Source organism: Dermacentor variabilis, chromosome 4 (genome assembly GCF_050947875.1).
Source record: "Dermacentor variabilis isolate Ectoservices chromosome 4, ASM5094787v1, whole genome shotgun sequence".
NCBI lineage: Eukaryota > Metazoa > Arthropoda > Arachnida > Ixodida > Ixodidae > Dermacentor > Dermacentor variabilis.
The window spans coordinates 54,962,505-54,980,563 of NC_134571.1; the positions used below are offsets into that span (position 1 = coordinate 54,962,505).

At 49.0% G+C, this 18,059-nt stretch overlaps 1 protein-coding gene across 6 annotated transcripts in view; it reads right to left on the reverse strand.

Annotated features, from left to right (window-relative positions):
* Positions 1–9,458, reverse strand: part of LOC142579175 (beta-1,4-galactosyltransferase 4-like) — a 35,119-nt gene extending 25,661 nt beyond the window's left edge. For 5 of the 6 annotated variants that reach the window (XM_075689132.1, XM_075689135.1, XM_075689134.1 and 2 more), the window contains exons 1-5: positions 9,336–9,458; positions 7,111–7,507; positions 5,137–5,369; positions 3,908–4,095; positions 164–286 (exon numbers count right to left, since the gene is read on the reverse strand). In XM_075689132.1, the coding sequence (XP_075545247.1) occupies positions 164–286; positions 3,908–4,095; positions 5,137–5,369; positions 7,111–7,381 (815 nt within the window). In that variant the 5' untranslated portion in view covers positions 7,382–7,507; positions 9,336–9,458. The remainder of the gene's footprint in view (positions 1–163; positions 287–3,907; positions 4,096–5,136; positions 5,370–7,110; positions 7,508–9,335) is intronic. The other variant, XM_075689136.1, reaches the window with a different exon arrangement.
* Between the last annotated feature and the right edge of the window lie 8,601 nt (positions 9,459–18,059).

The following is an 18,059-nucleotide window of genomic DNA, read 5'->3' on the forward strand; positions in this document are numbered from 1 at the left end:
GATTGATTGATTGATTGATTGATTGATTGATTGATTGATTGATTGATTGATTGATTTGGTCCTCTTTAATAACGTCACAATCTGCCACGTGAGCTTACTGCGCGCTCGTTCTCGCGCAAAAACCTCGTGGCGGTGGTGGCGGCGACGCCGCCGCGCAGCTTACCTCACGGACATGTCGTCGTCCTCCCCTCCCCAGCCCCAGAATACGTTGGAGAAGCCGTTGACCTTCTCTATGTGCTCCTGCCTCAACGCGCTCACACCGCCGAATATCGTGGGGTAGGACGGCCTGTCAAGGGAGAAAACGGGGGAGTTGGGGCGGTGAGAATAGGGAACGTGCAGGTTACCAGAGCCTCAGGCTTACTTAAAGGCACAACAAAGCAAAAGCCAGTGCATTCTATACCAGTACCAACCTACGCGATAGAAACATTGAGGATAATAAGAAGCCGCATAGGAGAAACCAAGGACAGCGCAACGAGCGGTGGAACAGAAAAATGTTGGGCGCAACGCTTGGGTGAAGTTTGTCCAGAATTGGATCCGGCCATTGGCCAGTCGTGAAGAGGCACTACACCCATTAAAGAGCTTCATATAGGAAGCTTCCATAGTGAACCAATGTATGTAACCCGATAACCTTTTTTTTTTCTTAGCCGATTCTCCAAATAGGCATCGAGCAATGATTTAAACGTATTATTCTCGCTAACCATACGAGTATTAACTATAACGTCAGGAAACAGGAACACTGCCGTATGGATTACAGTGCAAGAATTCTATTCTATTTGAAATTAATAGAAAGGGGTAATGAAACTGGACTGTCCATGTGATGCCTAGGTCAGATTATAGTGACCTAATGGCTGTCAGTTATGGAGTGCAGTCGCAGTAGAAGACAGAAAATTATGTGGCGGGATAGGATTAGAAAATTTGCTACCGTATGATGGATTCCACTGAAATGTGCAACAGTGAAGAAGATCTGCATAAGCGTCAAGCTGTCCTGCTAGCACAATGCATAGAGAAGGGTACTCAAAAGGAAAAACATGTGCGCTGGGCATTAGGATAGAACATTGGACGAGGTGGTGGGCGTTAATGGTGGTATGGGAATGGTACACAAACGAAAACAGAAGGCACGTAAAGGAGGACGTGCGCTGATACTCATCTGATCGTTTTATTAGAAAGAGTACATGCAAATTGTGCTGTTTTACGTCTAAACCTGCATGGTGGGTCACGCCGAAGTGAAGGACTCAGTGGGTCAATTTGACTTGGGGTTCCTTAACGTGCCCCTAAATCTAAATACCCAGGCGTTCTTGATTTCCTCCCCCTACCCCATCCCCATTGTTGTTTTTATTGGCAAGAAGCGAACATATATACCGAGTGAAAAAAAAAAGTAAGAATAGTTCAGGAGCGAATTAAGCCTCGCATCAATGTGAACTCGTGGCACACTACATCTGCTGTTAAGATACTCAAGTTGTTTGATAGTAGGAGCAATGGCTGCTTGGATGACACTATTATCGCCTTTCCTTCTAATATTGAAGGCTACCATGACCATTGTGAACTTGACTGTATACAAACAACATATCCACGTCAAAGAGGGCTGGACTTCAGTCACGCATACGAAAATTCCTAGCGAGATGGGAACCATTTGAAGCGGAGAGGAAACGCCTGTGCTCATTCTATGTCTTGTTTACACATCTTCCGTTATGTCACGTGGATGGCTTGCGGCCAGTCAAGGGCTATGTATACGCGACACCCGCTTTACACGGTATCAATGTGGAAGCTTGGCACGCACCGCAACTTACTGCGTGTACTGCTACCCGCGTTCTCGCATCATTTGCTTGTTGACCTTTGCGCTTTGTCGTTGGCAGGACAGCGCAAAGCTCTTCGTTCAGTTTTTTTTTTTTCATGCCTTGGGGGAATTTATGCGGGTAATCTATGTGAGCACACACTTATGTCTTGTCAGGTTGTTGCTTCTCTTTCGTCGGTTTGAGATTTCCATTTCGCAGAGCATGATCACATTTTTCTAATTTTCTTTAGCGAGTTCCAAAGGCTGCCTGGTGTAATCTTTGCATCGTCTCATCGGAGCTGTTCTATACATACCGTCGCTACGTCACCTCAGTGGCACCGAAAAAAAAAATGCTTTATGACCTCAGTGGTGCCGAACAAAAGGCCCTCTTAGAGTGACTCCGTCGTCGTCAAGTTAAGCAACGGCTCCAACGATCGTAATATGATATCATCAGCACACACGTGAAAATGAAAATTCGATGGTCAAGTCATCAAACTGGTTATTTCTCTCCTGTAACACTTTAGTAATGAGCGACAAGCCCATCTCGCTCTCTCGAAACACTTTAGTTGTTTTATCGAGAGTGATAACTAAAATCAGAGGCATTGTGCGCAAATTAATCGCGTTTCGAGAGTGCGGAATGGGTTTGCATTTCAGGGCTGAAGTGTTAAAAAAAAAAGAAAGTCCCGTTTCCTGACACGACGCAAGAATTTTCACCTTGACATGTGTGATCGCACTATCGTCCAAGTTGGTTGAGCGGTTAGTTACCTTCACGTCGAGTCACTCAGAGAATCATCAAACGTGGTATAGCTTTCCCCCGTATTCGTCCGGTGCTCCGCTGAACAAGTGAAAACGTTGCGTAGGTAGGCTTTCTAGCACATTTCATCGCTCGGGGCAGCGAAGAGAAAAAGGCCAAGTCTGTGAAATTTAATTATCAAACCGAGGTAAGATGGCAACAACCTGTCAAGCCAGAAGTGTGTCCTATGATACCTCATATGTACACTCATCCTCCCAGGGCCTTAAAAAAAAACTTCTAAAAGCACCGTGACACTAAACCCTCGTTTTCTTCATCTGATAAGCTGTCTTGTACATACTTGCTCGAAAGACAACAAGCGATGTGAGAATGCGGACAGGGGCGTATATAGAGTATACCACGCAGAGCCGGTACATGTTTGACGTGTATCGATTGCCGCGGTTGGCGTGCGGAAAGTCATCAATGGGCAAGAATGGACGACGTGCAAATATCAAATTAAGCGAGCACTGTCGTTCGCCCTCTGTCTCGTATACTTCTCACCTCACTGCGCGTTGGCCTGCGTGTTGGTGTAGCCTAATCGTTTTTGGCCCGAGCATGTTGTGATGGCTATAGCCCATAATATAACGTTCCACCTCAAAAGAAAAGCTGGACGCGTCATATATATGCGTCAGTCAGGCGTCCACTGGCACCAACACACGTAGCGAGTCCAATCGTCCCGATGCGCGGTCACGTTCCTGATACCTCTTTCTTTCCTCTTTTTGTCTACTCATTGATTTTTTATGTAAATAGGTTCCCATAAACGTCCAATACGACGATTAAATTTGACATAGGGCGCATGGCATGTCCTGCTTCTCTGGCCTTTTGTATTCGCTTGTGTTGCGCTACATTACCACCATGCTTTAGGCAGTTCACTTACTACTTTTCGGCGTTTTCTTTTTCTGTTAGGTAGCAGAGATATGTAATACAGCGCAGTCGCATTACTGTAAATGTGCATGGGAAGGCTTATGTAGGCCCGAGCAAACGCGCTAGTGGCGACACACTGTGACGCTGCGCTTGACCAAATCGTGCAAAGCTCTTCCCTCAATGACCGAGGGTATGCCCCACTCGTCCGTTAAGCGCAGACGTGTCGGCAGGGGTCAGGGTCACCACATAGGCAATGCTGTGTCTTTTTTTTTTGTTTTCTTCTTTCTAAGTAGAGTCGTGCAACGCAGCAACACGACAGCGCCACCACTAAAGGGTTATGGTTGATCACGTGTGTCACGAGTTATCGCCACCAGCCAGTACTGGTGAGGTCGCATACGTCTGCGCTAGCAAATACCCGTCGTGCTCTCTAATGTCAGTGCCACATCGTCTGCGAAGAGAGGAGTGGGACTGAAACGACGAACTTGTATTCGTAGATGTCCAGGCAGCGGGAGATGTGGTACGGGTTCTCCTGGCACGCGTAGATGCTCCGGTCGTTCTCTGGTATCAGGTCCACGTCGTGGAAGATGAAGCAGTTGTAGTCGTGCATCGTCTTGGACACCTCGTAGCCGACGTTGAGCAGTTTGGCTCGATTGAAGTCCCCGTCGCCACTCTGCACCAATGATGCAGTCAGCATTTATTCACATTTCTTTTTTCCAGGGTGGACGGAGAAACGTATATCGGGCTCTCGTTGGATGAAGTGAGATGAGAGAAATGAGCCGTTATCGCTTGTCAGTGGCACTCATATCAAACAACACAGACGACGTGTGACATGTTCTTATTCTCAAACGAACGCATACAACCATAGTCATTTTCTTGCATATGAAGTCTGATCGAACGCCTTCCTCACCACTCGAAACCTCTGACCTAACCTTCGCGCTATACTGGAAACCTGTGTCCTTAAATATTTTTGTCATGCCACACGGCGCAGTTCCAAATTATGCCGTCATAGACGCAACGGACGCCTAAAAGTGTATATTATTCTTGCCTCCTTCCCAGTTTTCAAAAAGACATAATTAGTTGCCTCAGGCTTTGCAATAGCTGGTGATGGACCTTCTTTCGGCTATTGGATGAATGGTCATTTGGTAGACTAATCTCGCAACTTAACCCGCTGAGTTAGCCAGTAATGTCCGCACCTCCCCGAGTTTACCGTAAAACAGATTTTCCATGAACATTTCCGTTGCTGCAGCTATATTTCTAAGACTCAAAAAACTTTCGCCTGTGTTTAGCAGGCTCGTTTAGTGCATGTCGCCCAAGGCATTAAAATGATGAGGTACTGAATGGACGAATATCTTGTGCGACATACACATGAAGCAGAAGGGCGATATCCGTAGCCTACTACGATTGTATGACGTGCTCAAACATTGATTTAGAGCAAACCGCTGAAACAAAGAGCTCACACAACGTTTTAACTGAAAGCTTGACCTGCCGGAGCATCCGTAAAATTCTTACGATGTATCTTTTGCACATAACACCCTCTTGGCACCCTGAAGTAATAGAAAGGTATACTAAAGGTGCACTAAGGCGGTTCTGCTAACGAACAAGCCCACTATTGAAAATTGCAAAATAATAAGCAACAGGAATACTGTTTCGATAACCTACACACACACCCACTTGGGCGCCTTCTTTCTTTTCTTTCTTGTTCTTTGCGTACCTGTTCGATAATGTAGATGCCGTAGTCGAGCTCCTGCTTGCGCAGGAACTGGTGCATGTGGTGCAGAAAGACGCGCAGGTTTCTAAGCCGGTCCCGGTAAGGCACTATGACGGCTACGCGGTGGCGCGCCAAGCAGTGACTCGGCCACCAGCGGCCTCCTGGCTTGACGTGGAGGAAAGCAGGCTCCAGCAGTTTCAACTCGGGCACCACTGTCGCGACGGGGACCAGGCCTACTGCGGTGCGCCAGTGCACGGTTGTAGACGAGAGGGCTAACGCCTAACGCGCCGGAACAGGATGACGCTACGAGGGCCGCGAGCGCCAGAGCTTCCCATGCGATAGCATGTTTGCAGTCGCTGCACAGGTCTCGCTTCCCGCGTGAACTCGCGAAAATTTGCCGAAATTCCATAGCGATCCGTCTGGGTGTATTGAGCTCCAAACAGCCCCATAAACTGCCGTGCGGGTGGCGCGTCGCAACCATTCGAAGTTTCTTATGCAAATTCTGCCGTGAAACGCAAAATTAATGCAGCACTGCAGGGGCCGCATTCGGAAACGATCCTTCTCGGCGATAATGTCGCCTCGGCCACGCCTTCGCCATCTCTGAGCACTGATTGGCTGTTTTAGCAAAATCGAATGAGCTACGTCATCCAATTTTGCTCAACCAGCCAATCAGCACGCGCCTGGCGACGGAACTATCGCCGAAGTGAATCGTTTCGGAACATACAGCCCCAGATATGAGTAGGAGTATAACAGCGCACGTTTTCTTGTTTGATCAATTATATATATATATATATATATAAAGAGAGAGAGAGAGAGAGAAAGGCGAACAATTAATGAAAAGGCAAAATAGCAGAGAACTTGGCAGTAGCATCGCAGTCCGTGTGGTTGAAATCGAGCACAAGATCAGAGTTAACGGCGGTGCGTAATGAATTGGAAGCCGATATCAAAACCCGGGGCGGCTTGCACGAACATTTAATAACGAAAATAAAAACGAATTTAGGAACGCGTTCTTAAATGTTCCATAGACAACGCCTATAGTCCTCACAAGAACGCGACCTTAAATGCGTTATTATTTTCGTCATTAAATGTTCGTGCAAGCCGCCCCAGTTCCGCAACTAAAGAAACAATGCATTAAGAGTGATACAGCACTGGAGGTACCAGCGAGAACGAAAGGGCATTTCTTTAAAATTACGGCCGGCGGTATTCGTCGAGACATCCAGTTTTGGTCATTGCGAACAGTGGTTGCCAACGAATATTACCTTCTGTCTCGTGAGCCGCTCGAAAAATTGTACAATCCCGTGAAGCAACTCGCACAAGTGATAGCTTGCGGCTGGAGCATTCCGACGCGCTTCAGAACCCGTCGTGCGTGCACGAGCACGTAGCCTCCTTGGCGGCATCCACAACGAAGATGTACGCCTGGGTAGCGCGACACAGACCGCTACGTCGTGGAGGAGCAACTCACAGCGGCGGATGGTCATACAGAGCTACTGTATATGGTTCCCGCACCCTGCGCGAGCCGTATACCGTAACTCTAGATGCTCACACCTCCCCGTCGCCACATCAAAATGTCTCGCGATTGGCGGCGTTCCCTCGCACCACCATCGTCATGTCACATAAATGCGAGCGCGTTTCGGCGTCCTGCTGCGGCGCCTCTCATTGATTCGGCAGCTTTGCGACTGCAGTCGCGGAGCTGGAAAAATCGAGCAGCTATAGCGACTGATCCGAAACGGTCGCTTGTCGACCAACGTGACCCTCGCTTCGCGACCGCCTTGGTCGCACGACCTGCGCGACTCGCCGTTGTCAATGCCACCTGAAAGTGACTGAAACTGCTTTGCTATTATCATTAGAGAACGGTAAATGACCCCAGATCACCGTCCCTGAGACATTGAGCACGACCACGAACGACGCTTCGACGCAGTGGCGGTTCTCGTCACAGATATGCGCAGTACGTGAGACAGGCTTGTTTTTCTCGCTTACTCAGATGTTCCGGCTCCTCCTGGCAAAGCTTTCGCGGAGCAGCTAAACCGGCGTGGTCGTGAGATGCGTACGCGGGACCAAGGACGTTGCGGCCAATCTGCAAGGGGCCGGCGTGAGTCCCCGCCGTGGTCGTCGTCGTGGTCGTGGTTTTCGCGGTCGCCTCCCGGCCGGCTCCGCCCGGGGCCTGCTGGCGCTGCGCGGCGGCTGACGGTTGCTCGAACCGCGCCTGGAGGTACACCTCCACCAAGGGGGCGGCCGCCACCAAGAGCATGAGGAGCAGGAACGCCACTCCTCCACTCCTCGCAACGAGCCACGCTTTGATCGCGGGAAAGAAAGAACGCCTGAAAGGGAAAACAAAGGAGAAACACCCGGCGCGAGGAAATCCTTTGATCCGAGTCTGCAGCGGAAAAAAAAAGAACATCTTGATTTGGTCTATACTGTGAGTACTTTGTTTTAGCTTCAACAACGAGAGAGAGAAAGAGAGAGAGAGAGAATAATTGGAAAGGCTCGGAGAAAACAGGCGCGAATACCGGGTTTTCTACCCTGCAGTAAAAATGAGAAGATGAAAGAGGGAATGTGGACCAGGGACGAGCCCAACACGTGAAGCTTATGGCGCAATTCGGACTGTTCAAGTGAATTACCGGCAGAGGCGTGCATTAATTACGTTGACGATAAATCGCAATGCATGTGCAGGTAACTAAATAGGAATATCCGCAAGTTAACATTTTACAATAGTTCACTATAAGGTACACGTTACAACTGCAAAAAAAAAATTGGAGGACGCTTAAGCTTCGCCTTCAAGAGTGGAACGCGACAGCGTTCCCGTCGACCCGCCAAGGGGTGTAAGACAATGAGCTACGGCGCAGCGACAACGCGCCCCGCATCGGACGCGGTGAGCGTCGAGCAACGCAGCGTTCGGCGCGACAACGAAATGTGCGCCTGAGCAAGCGACGCACGCCTGAGCCTTAGAAACAGCTCGTTTCTAAGGCAACACCGCGTTCACTAGAGGCGCTTTTGTACCGCTTTGAAGCATCGAACTCGTGGCTCAGTGGTAACGTCTCCGTCTCACACTCCGGAGACCCTGGTTCGATTCCCGCCCAGCCCATCTTGGAAGTTGCTTTTTATTTATGAAGTGCCCGCCGTGATTTATCGCTCACGGCCAACGCCGCGGACGCCGACGCCGACGCCGACGACACCGGCTTTTCTGTGACACGAGCTCCTTAACGCTATCGCGTTAAAAAAACGGAGGATACCTAAGCACTTATGCGTTATGAATGCGAAAGCATCAATGTCCAATTGAACGCCACTGAGTGGTACTTCGAGTTATGAACGCCTCGCGGGCAAGCGAACGCGCTGAGACGCTTGGCGTGCTTTGATTTGAAATTACCCAGGTGCAGTCAGGATGCAAGCGAGAGTTAGCGCGGACGAGGAACGCGCCGATAACGCAGGCTTCCGAAAGCGAGTATGACGTAGCGTCGCGGTGATGCCCTGTTTCCTCACGCAACAGTTGGCGCGCTGGCGTTCTCTTTCGCCTTCAGTTCTCTAGTTTCGCCGGCTCTGCTCTCTGCTCCGTCGAGTCACGCTCGTCCCGTGGCGTCGCAGCCAATGGGAATTTAGGCTGCTACGTATACGCCGGACGTCGGTTTTGCGCTCAATGAGCCATTTGACGCTTTCGCATCGAAAGTCTGGCATTAGGGAAGGCATGTCTGCTTGGCGCAAATCCTAAGATTAGCATAGTTTCCGAGATACCCGCGCACAAGTATTCCAGTTAAGATCTTAAGCCGCTAGCCGGACGTTTTTTGGGAAACTTAGGACAAGGCAACCCTGGTGGTCTGCGAACCCGGATGTTAGGAACGATAAAGAACCTTCGCCATCTTGCACGCGCCGCTGCATCCGAGTTGGCGTCTCTGCCGCCCCACGGTGACACTACAGTTGTCACCTCTAGCGTTCGGCAATGTGTCCACAAGTCTTTACAACCGTAATGGGAGAGCGGCTCGGCGTAAGCAAAAAGGCCGTATCAGCTTATTGCCGAACCAAGAAGGTTAATAATTTGGAGCTCGACATTACAGCACTCAGTGAATTTGTCCAAGTGCCCACACGCACATGAAAACTCGCTTACGTACACGCTTACGCAAAACAACGGATGCATTTCTTACACTCTTTTGAAATGGTTATCCGCTAGTTATCTTAACTATCTGTGTAGAATGCGCGGCACGCGAACTCACCAGGATCGTTTCAGACGCATCGCCTGTCTTACCATTCGAAAAGGCATACAGGCTACTACTGAAAGCAGGCTCGCCAAACGCATACGAACGCTTTGGAACGAGAGATGCGCAAGGCTGCTGGGTAAGGAGGCGACTGGCGATGATGACACTAGCCGCTATAAAGATGACCTCACAGACAGTGCCGTATATGCCCACCAATAGGCTTTGCTCAAAACATGGCGTCCGTGACGCCCCATCCGGTGCGTGCAGCACGGAAAAGCCTGACTTTGGAAATTGCATTTCATTGCCTGAAGTAGCCGACGTGAGGGATGTGATCAAGGAGACTTAAATGTGGAACCGATCTCGAAGCTCGTACTTGGACCGTACAGCAGGCACCGGAAGCGACCAGTGACGTCGTGTCTATAATTTTTTTCTTTTACATTACCTAAGAGATTTTCCTTTCTTTTTTTTCAGAAATGGAATGTGAGACCGAAATAAAAGATAGTGAGAAGAAAAAACACGGAGAGCGATTGAAAACTTAAGACGGGGATCGAATACGTGCTGTGTGTGAACAAAGTAATAAAGAAATCTACTCAAAAAGAGCTAGAGAAGGAAACGCATAAATAAAAATAATTTTGTCAATTTAGTCCAGCGCAGTAGCGAAGGAAGTCTTCCACGGCAGTACGTCGTGTATTCATGTGGGTGTGTTTCAGCATAACTGCTCTGAAGGAAAGCTGACATACGTTGGTTGGTTGCGTAGAGTTTCATGTTATAATGAGAAACTCTATGGTTGGTTGGTTGCCTGGTTGATCCTACGTAATATGGAGTAACCCACTACGGGGTGCAGTCGATTAAGCTGGTGGTTAAAAAAAAGTAATGCTTTAAAATTAATGAGAAGGTAGATATCAAAGCCATATTAATAGTACTTTAACGCAGAATTACAATGAAAAAGCTTAATTCTATGAACCTTGTTATTATCAATTTAAAATAAATATACTAAAGAGATATTTTAGTTATATACGATAAGAAAAATAAATTGCGAGAGTTAGCATCAGAATTTCGAAAAAGTGATAATGATGATGATGGTTGTGAAGATGTCCCTACAATATGGCTCATACCCACCCTTGGGATTGGCCAAGGATTGAGCACCTGAAATTTTATATAATATATTAAATACTACAAGTAATGCGCAATTGAGCGATCGAAAGAGTCAGATTAACAGTTTTCCTAAGCCGAACAATTAATAATAGTAATGCTAGTGTTTATCCCAAACATGTCACTAAAAGTACTAAGAGTAGGAATATCAAATCTTATTGGTTTTGTTGACTGAATGAAATCATAAGCGGCACCATGTGGCTAAAACCCGGTACTGAGGCACCGAAGGTTAGTACTATTTCTGATGTTAAGTTTACCCCAAATTTATAGCAAGCGCAAATTCAATAAATCTTTCTCTTTGTAATTTCGACCTAACAAAAAGTCATGTTCCATAGATTCTATTTCTAGGCAGTATAGACACAGGGGCGATATCACCAGACCAGCCATGTGTAACTGTAGGTTTAATGGGAGGACACGGCAGCGTAATCTGATGATCATTACTTGATGCACACCACTGGATTTTCCACGGAAATTTTAGGTGCTGAAATTCTGCCCACGATGTTTTAGTTTCAGTGACGTATACGAATTGAAAAATTTCGGTATCTAATCGCTGTTATGATGGCCACTACTGGAAGAGCCGATATTGTCGGTCCACTCAGGGTTGCTCGCGCCAACGAATCGGCCATTTCATTGAAATGTAATCCGCAGTGACCTGGTACCCATAATAGTTTTACGAGGTTCAGCTGTGGAAGGACTAATATTAGGAACATTTTTATGGCTGGTGAATTGGAAGAAGCTGTAAGCGAAGTACAGACTGAAGGGGAATCTGTTATAGTTACCGCATTGATTGCGTTAAAAAATGAAGTTTCCGGCGCGCTAGAATTATTACCAAAAGCTCAGCTTCAAAGATAGGGAATGAAGTCTTGTAGTCTCAAAGAGAATGATGATGATCATGATCATGATGATGATGACGAAGTAGAAGAAGAAGAAGCCTCAAGTAATGGCACAAATATACACCCACTGTGGAGGATAGGCCACGTACTGGGTGGTTATATGATTGAGAAATGAAATAAATTAGTTAATAAATAAATAAGTAATAAAAAGGAAAATAAATTAATAACCAAAGATGAGAAGTAAACCAATAACAAATGAAATAAATCAGTGTATAATAAGGTAGTCAGCCTTGCTTAGTTAGGAATAGTAAATAGTAAAGGATAGACGTAAAAATGAGCAAGTTAAATTTTGAATAATAATATTAAGAATATTATAACTGTGAATTTGTGTTTTTACTTTAAATTTTCTAAATTTATAGTTTATTGAAGGAGAAATCGATCAATCATGGAAAAAGTGAAGTATTAATAAGACAATCTTTTAAGTGTCGCAGAGGAAATCACAAATGGCTAGTGTTGCGTTTCGCCTGCGACACGTGGTTTTGCCGGCGCGACTGCGGCGGGGCGGCAGACATTTTGGCCCGATCGTCGTCGCCGCAACACTCATCGCCAGGTGTTTCCAGGCGCGTCTGCGGCGATGCGACCGCCTAGGGATCCTCCTCGCATTCCAGTCATTGTGCCCGAAACAGGCGATGCCAAAGCAGGGATCTCATTCCAGTTATTGGGCCCGAAACAGGCGATGCCAAAGCAGGGATCTCGTTCCAGTCATTGTGCCCGAAACAGGCGATGCCAAAGCAGGGATCTCATTCCAGTTATTGGGCCCGAAACAGGCGATGCCAAAGCAGGGATCTCGTTCCAGTCATTGTGCCCGAAACAGGCGATGCCAAAGCAGGGACCATCCTCTCATTACAGTCATTGTGTCCGACCGGCAGCGCCACGACAGGGTGCTACGAGATCGTGCGCAGCGCCACGACAGGGTGCTACGAGATCGTGCGCAGCGCCACGACAGGGTGCTACGAGATCGTGCTCGACATGGTGCTACGGCATCGCTACGACAGTGTGCGTCACCATTAGCCCATTGTACATTCACGTGCTCGTCTTTTGAGGGGTTCCTTCTTGCCCTCAACTGCGAGAGTATAAAAACAGCTGCCCCCGGACGCCAAAAGGAGGGCTCCGATTTCTTCAGTTGAGTGAAGTGCTCTCCCGTCTCTCTACTTCGGTCAAACCTGACCACCAACTCTTTGCGATGTTAAAATAAACAAGTTGTTTCGTTGTTACCAGTCGACTCATGCTTTGCCGGGACCTTCGGATGCTTCCAGTTGTACCCCAGGCCGCCAGGCCAACGCTACCCTTGGGGCTTGCGACCCAGGTACAACCACGGGCGTCAGCGCCGAGTTCCCAACAGATCGTACCAGCAGTCAGATCCAAACATCTGGTTGGCAGCGGTGAGATCGCCTACGACTTCAAACAACGGTCTGCCAGCGGCGAGATCGCGACAACGGAGGCCAGCAGCAAAGAGATGCAGTTGACAGTATGCTGAGCAGCTCAACGACGATCCAGGAGCAGTGCAACGAGCCCTGTGTGACGACTGGTTGCCTGCAGCGGAACGACTGCGCGGAATTCCTGCCTGCGAGGTTTGGTGAGTGCGGGACTTTCTTCTTCTGAGCTTTGCCAGGCTTTTTGTTAGTGTCAGAAACAGAGCTGGTAATTGTGGTTGTCGTTGCTGCCGGGTTAGTTTGCGGCAAGACAATAGTAAGCAGTAGAGAAAGCAGCATTCAGAGCAGCCATGGATTTGAAGTCGTTGCGCAAACCGAAATTGTTGGAGCTTGCAAGAGAGTTGGGTCTGGATGTCTCGGACAAACTCAGAAAACCAGAACTGCTAAAGGCTATTCTTGAGTTAGAGGCTGAGGATGACGAGCTGTCGGAATGCCTTGAGACTATTGAAGAGAGGGAGACTGCAAAAGAAAAAGAAGAGCGTGAACGTAAAGAACAGAAAGAGCGAGAGCAACAAGAGCGTGACCGTCAACACGCTTTGGAAATGAAGCGTCTTGAGGTAGAAATGGAACGCGCTCGTAATGGAAGTCAGGCACACGGTGCAGGAGAACGCGTATTGTTCAAAATGACTGACCTGATGCGGCCGTTTAAGCTTGGAGAGGACATTGGTTTGTTCCTGGTTAACTTTGAGCGAACGTGCGAGAAGCAGGGGTTCTCTCGGGAAACGTGGCCACAGCGCTTGCTCACTTTGTTACCCGGCGAGGCGGCCGACGTAGTCGCTCGCTTGGATAGAGAGGAGGCAGAGGATTTCGACAAAGTAAAATCGAGTCTGCTAAAAAAGTACCGGCTGTCTGCGGAGGCGTTCCGTCGGAAGTTTCGGGAAAATGAGAAAGGCAGAAGTGAGTCATATACAGAGTTTGCGTATAGGCTTATGTCGAACATGCAGGAGTGGCTCAAAGAAGAGAAAGCGTTTGGTGACCACGATAAAGTTCTGCAGTGCTTCGGGCTAGAACAGTTTTATAGTCGGTTACCGGAGAACGTGCGATACTGGGTCTTGGATAGGCCAGACGTTTGTACGGTGGCTAGAGCCGCTGAGCTAGCCGAGGAGTTTGTGACGCGTCGAGCTCGCGGAGCTAAGGACGGTCAAAAGGGTGAATTTGGCTCCAAGTTTGAGAGGCCAAGGTTCACGCCCATGAGATTTAAGGGGGACACGCGTAGTGAGGATGCGAGTGAAAGCAATCCGACCAAACGTAAAGAGACGGCAGCCGAAGCCGAACGCAGAAAGCGGTTCGAGATGAGGCGAGCGGGCGTTTGTTATACGTGCCAGAAGCCGGGTCACTTTTCGGCGCAGTGTCCGGAAACAACACCAAAAGTTGTGTTCTTTTCAATAGGCAGCACTGACGAGAACATGAAGCTTCTCGAGCCTTACATGCGAGACCTCCTCGTGAACGGGAAAGAGTGCCGAGTGCTTCGCGATTCTGCAGCTACGATGGATGTAGTTCACCCGTCTTACGTAGAACCCCATATGTTCACGGGCGAGTGCGCATGGATCAAGCAAGCCGTGGAAGCTCATAGCGTGTGTCTGCCAGTAGCAAAGGTGCTTATTGAAGGACCTTTCGGAGCGCTTGAGACAGAGGCGGCAGTGTCATCTATGCTGCCACCCCAGTACCCGTACCTATTTTCAAACAGGTCCGATCACCTCCTGCGCGAGAAGGGGCTTTTGTTTGGTGAAGCTAGTGTTCAGGCCTTAACCAGATCGAAGGTTCGGGAGCTCGCTGCAAAGGCGGTAGTTGCGGGGCCGACGTTATCAAACAACGAAAAAGGGTCAGAGGCGCAGCAAGCTGATATTCCGAGCACGCCCGAACTGAATAAACTTGAGTCTGTAACGTTAAAGGCGCCAGATACTGGAGAGGAAACGCCCGACGCGGGAAAGTTAGAAGAGCTATCTACTGATTTGCTCATCGCGCCGACGTCAGACGGACTTGATAGGTTGCTAAAAGTCAGCCGGACGGCTTTGATAGCCGAGCAAAAAAAGGATGGCAGCCTGGAAAACGTGCGCTGCAATGTCAAAGAAGGTATCGCCAGGAAAACTGCGCGTTTTGTGGAAAGAGGTGGAGTCCTGTACCGGAAGTATCTAGACCGCCAAGGAGTGGAGTTCGATCAGCTGGTCGTGCCTCAATGCTATCGTCAGGATCTGTTGCGCTTGTCACATGGGGGTTCGTGGTCCGGACACCTAGGAGTTAAGAAAACTAAGGACCGTCTCTTGCAAGAGTACTATTGGCCAGGGTGTTTTCGGGACGCAGACCATTTCGTGAGGACATGTGACACTTGTCAGCGGGTGGGCAAACCAGGGGACAAATCAAGGGCGCCGTTGAAATTGGTACCTATCATTACGGAGCCTTTTAGACGGCTCGTTATTGATACTGTGGGACCTCTGCCGGTAACAGCCACGGGGTACAGACACATTTTGACTGTGATCTGCCCAGCGACAAAGTTCCCTGAAGCAGTGCCGCTTAAAGAACTCAGCTCAGTTGAGATAGTCAATGCACTACTGTCCATATTTGCGCGAGTTGGTTTTCCTGCGGAAATCCAATCAGATCAGGGCACAGTGTTTACTAGCGCTTTGACGACAACTTTTCTCGAAAGGTGTGGGGTAAAGCTGTTACACAGCTCAGTGTACCACCCACAGTCGAATTCCGTTGAGAAGCTCCACTCCGTCATGAAGCGCGTGTTGAGAGCGTTGTGTTTTGAACATCGAACTGACTGGGAGCTGTGTCTGCCTGGGGTGATGTTTGCTTTACGGACCGCGCCGCATGCGGCTACGGGGTTTTCGCCAGCTGAACTGGTGTACGGTCGCTCGCTTCGGTCTCCGCTTCGCATGCTTCGAGAATCGTGGGAAGGTAGGGGCGACGACCCAGTCGTGGTGGAGTACGTACTTAAGCTCCTCGAACGCTTAAGAAGGGCACAGGAGTTGTCAGGTGAAGCAATGGCAAAGGCCCAGCAGAGGGCCAAGGTTTATTATGATCGGACAGCCAGGGCCCGTCGTTTTGAGGTTGGCGATGAGGTCATGATATTGCGCACATCGCTAAACAACAAACTAGACGTGCAGTGGGAGGGCCCAGCACGAATTGTTCAGAAACTGTCGGACGTTAACTACGTGGTAAGTCTGCCAGGAAAGCGGAAAGCACAGCAAGTTTACCACTGTAATCTGCTCAAACCTTATAGACAAAGGGAAGCAGTGGTGTGCATGATGGTAAACGTTCCTGAAGAGCTTCCGGTCGAGCTTCCGGGACTAGGCTCAGTGACGAACAGGGAAGACACCGGTCAAGTCATTAGTGACCTTATCAGTAAAGCACCGCTGTCGCCTGAGCAGAAAACCGAACTACACCAGCTATTACAAGAGTTTCAAGGTCTGTTCTCTGAGAGGCCTGGTAGGACTTCGGTACTTACTCATGATATAGAACTTACCTCCCCAGAGCCAGTACGATCCAAGGCGTATCGGGTGTCACCCCGCCAGAGCGATATTATGGAGGCTGAGGTAAAGAAAATGCTACAGCTCGGTGTTATTGAGGCAGGTGAGAGTGATTATACCTCCCCTTTGATTTTAGTTGAGGTACCGGGCAAGGAACCTCGTCCTTGCGTCGACTACCGCAGGCTTAATTCCATCACTAAGGATCAAATTTATCCGATCCCTAACATCGAGGAGCGCCTTGAGAAAGTTAGTAGCGCTCAGTTTATTTCCACCCTAGATCTTGTCAGGGGTTATTGGCAGGTTCCACTTACAGAAGAGGCTAGTAGGTATGCGGCGTTCATTTCACCAATGGGAACATTCCGTCCTAAAGTGTTGAGTTTTGGTTTGAAGAACGCGCCATACTGTTTTTCAAGTCTCATGGATAAAGTGTTGCGGGGACAGCAAGAATTCGCTTTACCGTATCTAGACGACGTAGCGATATTCTCCGCATCCTGGTCTGAGCATATGACACACTTGCGGGCAGTGCTAACCCGCCTGCGCGAAGCGGGCTTGACAGTCAAGGCTCCTAAGTGCCAGTTAGCACAGGCCGAGGTTGTCTACCTCGGTCACGTGATTGGTCAGGGTCGTCGCCGCCCCTCTGAAATAAAAGTGGCCGCTGTGCGAGACTTTCCGCAACCGCGCACCAAGACCGATATTCGGTCGTTCTTGGGTGTCGCCGGCTACTATCAGAGGTACATCCCTAGGTACTCTGATATCGCGGCTCCCCTGACGGATGCTCTAAGAAAGACAGAGCCTCAAACAGTCGTCTGGGACGAGACAAAGGAAAGAGCTTTTAGCGCCCTAAAGAGTGCCCTAACAAGCCAGCCTGTGCTACGATCGCCAGACTATACAAAAGGGTTCATTGTTCAGTGCGATGCTAGTGAGCGAGGCATGGGCGTTGTACTGTGCCAACGGGAAAATGGAGAAGTAGAACACCCCGTCCTGTATGCTAGTCGTAAGCTGACCAGTCGTGAGCAGGCGTATAGCGCCACCGAGAAAGAGTGTGCGTGTCTCGTGTGGGCCGTTCAGAAATTGTCATGCTATCTAGCCGGCTCGAGGTTTATCATTGAGACGGATCACTGCCCTCTCCAATGGCTGCAGACCATCTCTCCCAAAAATGGCCGCCTCCTGCGCTGGAGCCTCGCTTTACAACAATATTCCTTTGAGGTGCGTTACAAAAAGGGGAGTCTCAACGGTAACGCCGATGGCTTAAGTCGAAGCCCCTAACGTAGGAATCAGCCTCAAAATTGTTTGTTACTGATGTTTTTCTTCCTGAGGCAGGATTTTTTTTAACATATTGCTTTTGTTTAGTGTTTCAAAGTGATGATATGCTTTCTAGTGCAATTTTTCAATTTGTGGACGCGTTCTGAGTGATGCTAGACTACTGTAAGGAACTAGGCAGTGGTATTAAAAAGGGGAAAGAGCCTGGCAGGGCTTAGTGAGGGTTGTGCCGTGCTTGCTGACTGAGCGGTTGAGTTTTCAGCGTAGTTCTAACGCTTGCCGGGAACGAGAACAAAAATGTGAACTCTCCCGAAGTCACTTTGCAGTGTCCCGTGCGAACCTGAACGAGAGAACGAGGCCTTCTCTGTGCGCTGCGCTCAAGAAACGTCAAGGGACGCCCGACTTCGGTTATGAGCATCATCGAGCGACATCCCTCCGGACAGCGGATGCAGTCCCCTGTCCATCGGGATCTCCTTCCCCCGGCGGGGCGGTCTGTTGCGTTTCGCCTGCGACACGTGGTTTTGCCGGCGCGAC